This window comes from Perca fluviatilis, chromosome 13 (genome assembly GCF_010015445.1).
Source record: "Perca fluviatilis chromosome 13, GENO_Pfluv_1.0, whole genome shotgun sequence".
Taxonomy (NCBI): Eukaryota; Metazoa; Chordata; class Actinopteri; order Perciformes; family Percidae; genus Perca; species Perca fluviatilis.
In genome coordinates, this window is record NC_053124.1 from 11,653,348 (window position 1) to 11,664,068 (window position 10,721).

Sequence of the window (10,721 nt, forward strand, 5' to 3'; positions counted from 1 at the left end):
CATTAAACACAACCTGAAAGACGACTCATGTTTCACTCTGACATGGACCCTATTGTTGCCACACAGTGTTGTTGCCTGCCACACCGTATACTGCCTCTCAATGCCGTTGCCTGGGAGACGTTTACCTCACCGGCGTGGCTTTAGGTCTACGGTGATGAATGAGGGTTGGAGGTATCTGCTTACTCAGGTAAAATTACCTCGCTCATCAAAGTGTTTGTGTATGTGTGTGTGTGTGTGTGAGAGAGAGAGAGAAAGAGTGGTGAATTATGTTTGCAGGGAACATTGTGTGGTTGCATTAAACTTTCACAGTCCTCCCTTTCGGCCACATGCCTTTCTTTGCCCTCCACTTGCTGCCTTCATCCTGTCAAACTGTGTTAAAGTAGCCCTGAGCTGGGGCCTGTAATAGAGCTAAGGCTATATACAATGTTCTCTATGTAATGAGATGTTTGCTCTTCAATTACTGTGCTAGGTCTGTAATCTGCATTATAGTTTGTGAATCTACACACCCTGACTGTGTTTTGTGATGTGGCATCCACACACACACACACACACACACACACACACACACAGACCCATGCAGATAGAGAAAATCAAGCAAAGAATGGGATCCATTACTAACAGATATACCAGGCCTGCATTTGTGACACAATAAAGTATTCTCACACGTACACACACACACAGGGCTTTACACTCAGACACACACGTGGAATCCCAGAGACTATACAAAATGACATCAGCGCTCTAACAGCCAGCAGCCGAAGACGGGCTGTGCTGGACAAAGCAGGTAGTTGTGGGAGCTGTATACGCCGTGTGTGTGTGTGTGTGTGTGTGTGTGTGTGTGTGTGTGTGTGGAGGTGATGTAATGAGTGTTGGTGCTGGGTTGGCGCCGCCCTAAGCCCAGCAATATGCTGCTGACACACAAACAGATAACCTCTGATACAGGGTAGCACTCGGTCACACACCCTCACTCGGCACTGTAGGTGTCCACACACAACTTTAAACACGCTGACTACACAATAATAAGCAGTGAAGACCAACACACCCACAGCAGTGCTGAATAGAGGGCATTAAGCAATCTGAGAAGCAAATCAAAAACAGTAATATGCAGTAATGAATAGGCAAAGACACTGAAAATTCGGAGCGAAAGAGAAATAGGTGTGTGTGTGTGTGTGTGTGTGTGTGTGTGTGTGTGCGCTGAGAAGTTGCTCTAATTAAAAAAGCATTGAGAGAGTGTTCCCTAAGAGTCCTCTCAAGGCTGAATGGGGCTTTGTGATTTGTTGTAATCTCTCCTCTCCATCGCATAACTCTAGGTCCAATCTGGCATCCAGGCTACCACGCACAAACACATGCACGCTAACAGACCTTGACAGTGACACACACACACACCCACACCCACACCCACACCCACACCCACACACACACACACACACAAACCGCCCTGATGCACGGCTCTCAGGAATTCAGCACATGAAAGAGTGTTTTTTTTTTATTTTATAGGAGAAAAATCTCTGTCAGCACTGGACTGCAGAGCTCTGGATCACAGATGAGCAGATCTGAGTCAGTCATGCAGGGATGACACAGCCAATGTAAACCCACCAACAAAGACCAAATACCAACATATTATACTGTAGTAAGAGTTACATGTCATTGCAACAGAAACAAGAAGGCGCACCAGAGCAGGATAGAGTCAGTGTATCTCTTTTTTGGGGAGAAGTCACTGTGTTCTGTTGTCATTTGAACCATCACGTCAAATGTCTATACACAAGAACAAACATCGTCTAAAGTTGTTCCCTATGTTTTCCTATATTTCTTATGTTATTCACTTAGGAAGCATTATCAATTTGCATCACTGGTGTAGAGATTGCATAACTGCGATTAAGATCTGTTATCATTTTGAGCAAAGGCAATTCATTTTGTTTTTTTTTTTTGAAACTTGGTGGAAGGGTGTAGCATTGGCCAAGGAAGAACTCATTGAATTTTAGAGCGGATCCAAATCAGGGGGCGGATACACAAACTATTTTGCACTTTCGTTAACATTGCGAGATAAGGAATGGCCTTGGAGGAGATCTGCGCTCTCCGAGTGCCCTTCTAGTTTCTAAATGCAGTCACCGGTTCAGGAGATTTTGTTGAAAGAGTCAACAGCAGCTGAAACGAGTTGGACAATGACACTGGTATTAAGATAGGACAGAACTGGTCACTGCTTAAACAGCTTGCGTCAAATAGAAACTTGTATTAGTAAGTGAATCCAGTTGCTTGGTTAATGTCAAAATTACCTAATAAAACTTATGGATTACAAGTATAGTAGTATATCAATAGTGAATAGACCAAGTGGCCTATGATGATGTGTGTGAGTATCTGTGTCTATGTGACAGTTGTCTTAGTTTGAAGAGTTTTATGCTTTCTCTTATCAGGCTGGTAAAGTCACCCAGCGGTTTCTGGGAAATAATAAAGATGCAATGCACCAATTATTTACTGGTGGGAAGACAGGCTTCCCTCACACTCTCTCTGTAGGAGATAAAGTGCCAAAGAAAACAAGACAATGCAAACCTAACCATTTGTTCACACACATAGGTGAGACAGAATGTACCAGCTGTTCTTGCTGGTGAAAGAAGGAACAGGTCTTTCTGTCAAACGGCTACAGACCACCTGTGTATGTTGACGGCAATGATTCACAGCCGCATTTTGGAATATTGCAGGAATTAACACAAAACAACTCCCACTTTTTGCTTTTCTGATGTCACCGATTTTCTCTCCTAAATAAAACTTTCTAACTAATAGTTAAAGCGTCTTACAGTTGGACCCTTGTCTGCGATCTGTTTCTTGGACGTGTTTGACAGTGGTCCTCTTGAGTCTTATAATCAGAAAATCACTGAGACAAAATGCCAAAGAAATATGGTTCCCACAGATTCTTACCATCAGCCTTTGGCCACATCCTCTGCTGGGGAATTATTAGCCCTACTACTAGTTAATCTTTGGTTTCAAATGGAGTCACTGTCTGTTACCCTTCCAGTATTCATGGTTCTCCATGGACCTTAAAAAACCACAATGTAAGGCACAATATGGGATCATGGAAGTTCTTTTTAGGCGGAACGAGCACAAAAACCACAAAAGACCAAACAAGGTCTGAAAGACTGTGAATCTGGATTTCCAAGTGTTGTTGGATAGTAACTACAGTAACACACACACACACACAATGACAGAAGAGAAAGGGATCGCTTTGGAAGTTGAACAAAAACAGGAAATGGGGACTGTGGGTAATCTCTGTGCTGCCGACCAAGCAAACGCATCAGTAAACAGAAAGGGGGATTAGCCCCTGTGTCAGTCTACGTGTGTATGTGCAGACTGATGTCCTGACGATAACAAAGTCCCTATAACCTTTTCCGTCTTAATCCAAAAGTCAACACATTTCTCCGAAATGTCATCATGACCACACCGTCTGTGATCGTGGCATCGTGACAAAACAGGAGAGAATTATACAGTAGAGTTGCCAAACAAGCAAACCGTGGCTTAAAAACTCTGATCCGCACCTAAACTGAACCGTGACACGGAATATCCATCCTGACAGAGACCTCGACGCACTAGAGACAGTGCATCGAGTCAATTTTACTGATGAACAAAATACATTTCCTGGTTTGAAAAAAGTTTCTTTCAAATCTTAAGTGGTTTTCTCCTAAACCTGCAATCGTTGATTTTTTTTGGGCTTTGTTGGGATAGCACAACAAGCTGCAAACACAACACTGACATCATGTTTATGACCTTATACATTAATGGCAAACATTATAGCTAATACTTTTACATTTTAATTTACCAGCAGACGTGGGGCAACATAACCATTCAGCTGCTAAATGTTTTATCAGAGTTGTTTGCTGCCTGCTGTGGCTGAAAATGAGGTTCATGAGAGCGGAGACAGTGAACCAAAAGTTGCAGGCCATAAAACCCAAACAGTTAGCTGATAGACGATAAAACGCTCAGTAGAGCTGGGAGAAACTGCAGAGTGGGGTGATAATTCTCTGTGGGTACACATGTCATTTGATCTATTGTTAAAGCTACGTTGTGTAAGAATTTCTCCCATCTAGCCGTGAAATTGTATATGACAACCAACTGAATATTACTTTCTAGCCCCTTCTCCTACGGTGGCCGAACCCGAAATAAGCTCTCTCCATCGTTTACACGCAGCTGTTCTAGCCACTCCAATATTAACTTTGGTCTTGTTGCTTTGCCTGTCGCGTTGTTGTTTTAATTCTCTTTTTCGCTTCCCTGGTGAGTAATCTCCCCCTGGCATTCGTCACGGTGCCACTGAGTGTAAAAGGCGGAGGTATGTCCCTCTTTGGCTAATGTATTTTAAAGATGGAGGCGCTACATGGCTGCCGTCATTGGAGCGACTTGCTCGTATGTATTCTGAATGATTCTGAATGGCAGAATCTGCGCGTACGAGAATACTTTGATTAGTTGGTGGAAGTAATTACACATGAATGAGCACGTATTTGTGAAAGAACAAAGTTTTTTTTTTGCTAAGAATCAACTCAAAACATTACACAATGTAGATTTAAAATAGAAATATTGATTAGCGCAGTATTTGTGACATCACAGATTGATAATTGTACTAGTTCACATATAAAATGTGCTTTTTCCAGTTCATAAATACAGAATAAACTACAATGAGTGAATTCAATTTTTAATTGAAAAAAAGAACACAAAGCCTCCTCTACTGGATTTTTTTTTCTTCAACTTAATTTTAATGGGGCCATTTTCAGTGATGTAGTGGGTAAATATGTCTTATGTATTGTAATTCTCTATAAAAGCACCAGCTATAAACCTAAAATGAAAAAAGGTTAAGAATAAAGTCTTGACCTACTCACCTTTTGCAGGTTCATGATCCTGAAGTCCCAGTTTAGCGTCCGTTACACCAATACCAGTTTGGTTCAGCCTATTGCTGAGGCTTTTCTTCCTCCGGCTCCCCTTTAACCAGCTGAAGGCCTGCCCCAGGGAGCTACCCTGCTTCTTCTGCCCACGCTGAACCCTCGCCTCCCGGGCTAAGATCTCAGTGATGTCCCTGGGCACAAGGTCTCCTGTAGACCGCCTCCGGGACATCCTGGAGGTTGGTCCTGGGAGCTAAGGCCTGGTACCTCCACCCGGATCAGTGCGTCTTCTATAGGGAACAGGTCACAGGATCTGAAACCTCCCTGCTCTCCAGGGTTTGGTGAACCCCTCGGCCCCTCTTTGGCCTCACTCAGCGTCTCTGTTTATCCTGTCTGTCACCACCTGGGACAACATTGAGATCAACAGAATGAGAGAGAGAGAGAGAGAGAGAGAGAGAGAGAGAGAGAGAGAGAGGGTGAGATGGAAAAACTGAAAAATCGGATAAGAAATGAAACCCAGAGAGGGAGGACACAGTGATGTGAGACAGCAAGAAAAAGAAGAGCAGATTTCCTTAGAATAGGGAGATTAAGGGAAATAAGTCAAACTCAGATAGGGTTATCAAAAAAATAAAATGGAAACAATTGAAATGAAAATAAAATCAGAGGATAGAACAGGAAAATATACCAGCCTAACTGTTAACAATGTATCAAGAGCATTCCCACATTGTCCTACTTTCCCTCCACTCGTCCGCCCCCACTCCCCCTTTTTCTATTCTCTCATTTTTGTGTATGTAGAAGAGAAGCCCCAGGGAGTGTGTGTGTGTGTGTGTGTGTGTGTGTGTGTGTGTGTGCATGCGTGCATGACATGTGGTTCACATCAGCAGAAAAGTGTATATGGGTGAGTTGGAGAAGAGAAAGAAGTTCAATTCAATAAAACTAGCAGTGGAAAATTACTTGCAAGAATGCATACTTTTAACTTCATAAAACACATTTAAAGAACGCAGATGAACACATGCACTTCATCTGCTTCCTCTGTGTCACACTAACAAACAATACAAAATATTGGCTGTAAAATGGTCAGACAGGACAATACTGTATACAACTTACTCAGAGAGCGCGCAGTCCTCTCCTCCGCTCCCCTCTTTTCTCTCAGCCTGAGAACAGCTTCGCGGAGCATGCGTGTGTGTGTGTGTGTGTGTGTGTGTGTGTGTGTGATTTTAGCAGAGTGAATGAAGCTCCATGCTCTCCGAGTCCCTCCCTCTGTATGAGAACCAGCCTCTCCTCCCAGTCGGGAGTTAGCCCCACCATTTCAGCACTAGTTGCTTCTCCTCCCGTTCCAAACAGCTCGTAGTTAGCCTCTTAGCTTCAGTATTGAGTCCTTCACTTAAGCTGCATAAGTCATTAGTAGTTCATTATCCTGCTGTAGGCTTTTTCTTTTTTGTCTTTTCTCCTAGCCTCCTTTCCAGGGATCAGGTGCAGTCCTCCCAGTCTCCCTCAGGAGGGAAACCCCTGGGTCACGAAGCATCATAGCAGCTCAGAAAGAAAAACACACACCTTGGACCAGTGTGTCCACAGATAGATATATTACTCTATGATCCAAAACACAAGACAGAAAGCCTGGCTTTCACAGAGAGGACAAGTGTAATGTTTTTCTCTTCGAAGTTCCAAAATGATATTTAAAAGGATATATAAGATGACAAAGTTCCCTGGGAAACAGTGTTGGAAAGGTGGCCCGGCAAAGGTGAAGAGGTTCAGCAGTGTTTCTGCAGGTAAGAGGGAGTGGCTCTTTCCTGTCACTGTGCAGACAGGTGGAAACCTGATACCCACACCCACATCCACACCCACACACACACACACACACACACACACACACACACACACACACACACACACACACACACACACACACACACACACACACACACACACACACACACGTTACCTTTAAGTCTTGACCAGCTGTACTCAACCTCAACATACAAGCTCTACCACTGAACTCGGAAGTGAGTTTCAAATTGCACTGGGGTGGGGATGAGACAAGCTGACATCACTGTATGTGTGTGGGTGGGTGGGGGGAGACACTAGTCAGAACATAAGTGGGTGGAGTGGATATGTTAGTGTCACGGGACTGGCTCATCTGGTTTGAATGCAGAGGAGACCCACTGGGGTTAGGAAGGGGAAGCAGGAGTTGGAGGAGGAGGTGTCTTATGAGAACAAACTGAGACATGGCTGTGACTACAGTCTACAAAACAATTTGTCAATTAGCAACAAGAGCCTTCATTCAACGTAGGGTACAATCTATGTTAATGGGACAGCACAGTATCTCCTTGTAGTATTGTAATATCTTTGTCAAAGGACAGTAGACTGAACATGTATGCTATCCTGCTGCATGTTCTCTTGTCTTGATATATAATCAGAACTTAAAAGAGTACTAGCTGATCTGACATATGACTGCCATTAACCTCTTTCAGAAACCACAAAGAACTGACAAAACCCCCAGCCACCTCTCATATCCCTGTAACCAACACAAACAACCTACATCACAGGAGAAAACCTAACTAGAGACTAAAATAGAGCAGTAAACTTAATTAGAGCAGAGATCCAGTAGAAGTTTCTAAAGATGTAATACATAGCCATGCAAAGTACAAATATAATAATAATAATAATAATAATAATAATACTGCCCTGTCCTTTCCTTGGTTTTAGCTTCCATTAGCTACAATAAAAAGCATTAAAACTCCTACAAAGCACCTGGGAACCTGGAGACAAGATTTCTTTACACTTAAATCAGTTTTCTAGCTGGTCCAAAGATTTGCTTTTCTAACCTGTGAGCTAAAGCCACCATCTACTATTGATTACTGATGGGTTGAAAATAATGTTCCATTCAGATTTTTATTTGCATCTAGACTGAGTCTGTATATTTGTGATATAATATGTACCAAATATTGCCTAACAGATTCACAAGGTGTGCTTGACCCAATAACAGTGAGCTGTGGGTCACTGTCTTTGTTTAGTTCCTGTGATGAGGCAGCTAAATTACCTGCCTGTTGAGATTCCTGGGCTAATTCTGGCACACGACCTAAGCATATCACTGTCAGTATGGTTCGCATATGCTGCAACTTTAATGGCCTTCATTCATCAAGTAGATCACATACAGTACTCTCAGTGCCAGTCGGCAGCCGCTTGCTGAATCTCATGAGCAAACATTATGGAGAATTGTAAGGATCATCTTCAGCCAAGGCTGGATTCTTATATATAAATATTGTGTCAAATTAAGATCATGCGGCAGACTCCCTTTGTTAAAAATCATTAAAGGTTAATTTGCTTTTCCCCCATGTGATGAGGTTTCTGTGTGTGTGAGTGTTTGGTGAATCCATACGATGTGTGTGTGTTTGTGTGTGTGTGTGCGCTGGTGTGTTAGGAGGGGTTAAAATGAGTCATACTGTAGTTCACTCATGCTTAACAGCTTGAAATGTTTTAACGTTTCCGTGGTGATACATCGAAAACAGCCACCCTCTGCATGTCTGCGAGGGAGCTGCAGAGCGTCTGTACATTTTCAGTAAGAGGTACAAAATCATTAACCGCCAGAACACTCTGAGCCTACTGGGGAATGTATCACTAATCCTCCCCTACTCTGTTTACCTCTGTCTCTTTTCTCTTCCATCTCTACTTTTCTAGCTCAACTGTTGCTGGCTATGTTTACATGCACACCCAAAAACCTTCATAGGCCATAGTCCTGCTAGAAAAAAAATGAATCTATCATGAAAATGCTAATACTTTTGTTTGGAAGACAGATGGTCATGGAAAGTTATTTCTGGAATAAGTTATATATATATATATATAAGCAATAGGACTACTGCACACATTTTGGATCCAGCCTTTCTCTGTGTAGTTGCATCTAACTTAATTCTATATCATCTGTGGAAGAACACAGACATGCAGTAGTTCTGTTTATTCACGAACACATAATTACAGAGACATACAGGACCTTGTTATGATGGATGATAAATTTTGCAGAAAATAAGGCAGTATGTGAAATACTGAGTGCACAGTGCCACAGCCCAAAACAAGCTTAAACAGCAATATAGCAAAACAATACACTAAACACAATGGTCTCACAAGTAGGATAAAATCATATCAAAAATAATTACATTTTATTTGTATGTCACTGATCCTGACCGATAAAGGATTTTTAAGGCTGATATCGAAACAAATATTCAGTGATTTAAAAATCCGAAAAATATATATGGGCTGATATATATTTTTTTAAATCCAGAAATGCGTAACAAAACATAAACAGATTTCTCTAACAGTTATTTGTAGTTATTTATTAGTCCTAAAATAGAGGAACAAGTTTCAAGTTTCGATAAATAAAATGTATAAAAATATAAACTCAAGCTATGAAACTTAAAGGGTTAAACACGAGTGTAGCCAACAGGGACGCTGTAGAGCGCCTTCTGGTGGACAAACTATGCAACGCCAACACTCATAACATAGTTGAAGGGTGTTTTGTCCGTTTTTATTTTATTTTTTAAATATTCATTTATCGGCCATTATAAATGCCGATACCGATAGTTTGGAAAATGCCTAATATCGTCCCGCCGATATATCGGTCTGGCTTTAGTCATGATATAATATATTTTCTTGAAATTCAATTGAGGATAGATTAAAGATAAAATACCCATGTGATTGTCTTGACCCTTTTTCTGGCCGATCCAGTGATTAAAACTGAACAACACTGAGTCTACATCCATGCTATCGTCTCTGTGAAGCATGGTGCTTTGAGCTAGTTAGCCCAGCTTGTTTCTTTGATAACTTAAGATCCAACAAGCGACCAGGTGATTGAAACCAGTCGAAACATTGAATAAAGCAGTTTCTCAGACATCGCTCAGCTCGTCGGCAGAGAGCAGACACAGTTTGCTCTGCTTGTTTATTTCTTTCTGTTTTCTCATAACTTTAGGTCCAGATGTCCGATGACTAAAATCCTTCATCCAGTTAAAATACATAGTTGAAAACTACCAAAATCCCAAAAAGTGTATCGTACAAATGGGAATGGAGCTGTGCGAGATGGAGAAAATCAAATATCACAATATTTTTGAATAAACACATCAATCTTGGGACGATATTGTAGAGTTGACAATTGGTGCTTCAACAAAATATTTACACGATAGTTTAGACTAAAAACCATCATGTAGAATAGAGCCATACTATTCAGTGACCCTCCGCCCACTTTCATGGCATGGACTCATCCATTCTCACCTGACTTCATTCATTCCTAATCATGGTCCATACTCACCTGACTTCAATCACTCCTAATCATGGTCCATACTCACCTGACTTCATTCATTCCTAATCATGGTCCATACTCACCTGACTTCAATTACTCCTAATCATGGTCCATACTCACCTGACTTCATTCATTCCTAATCATGGTCCATACTCACCTGACTTCAATCACTCCTAATCATGGTCCATACTCACCTATTACTACTCTAATCAGGTCAACTACCATTCAATTCTAATCATGGTCCATACTCACCTGACTTCAATCACTCCTAATCATGGTCATGGTCCATACTCACCTGACTTCACTCACTCCTAATCATGGTCCATACTCACCTGACTTCACTCACTCCTAATCATGGTCCATACTCACCTGACTTCACTCACTCCTAATCATGGTCCATACTCACCTGACTTCACTCACTCCTAATCATGGTCCATACTCACCTGACTTCACTCACTCCTAATCATCCCCTACTCTATAAGTCCCACCCATTTCCTTTGTTCTGGCTGGCAGCAACATGAAGCAGCATGTAAGGGCCCTCTGTCTGCACGATTCAGAGACAAAAACCTATGAAT

General features: G+C 41.9%; 1 protein-coding gene across 3 annotated transcripts in view; it reads right to left on the bottom strand.

Annotated features, from left to right (window-relative positions):
• The window catches only part of kiaa1522 (KIAA1522 ortholog), a 42,359-nt gene extending 35,645 nt beyond the window's left edge, over window positions 1–6,714 (bottom strand). For 2 of the 3 annotated variants that reach the window (XM_039819416.1, XM_039819413.1), the window contains exons 1-2: window positions 5,967–6,714; window positions 4,860–5,262 (exon numbers count right to left, since the gene is read on the bottom strand). In XM_039819416.1, coding sequence (XP_039675350.1) covers window positions 4,860–5,091 — 232 coding nt within the window. In that variant the 5' untranslated portion in view covers window positions 5,092–5,262; window positions 5,967–6,714. Of the gene's footprint in view, window positions 1–4,859; window positions 5,263–5,544; window positions 5,563–5,966 lie in introns of those variants that run through there. The other variant, XM_039819414.1, reaches the window with a different exon arrangement.
• Between the last annotated feature and the right edge of the window lie 4,007 nt (window positions 6,715–10,721).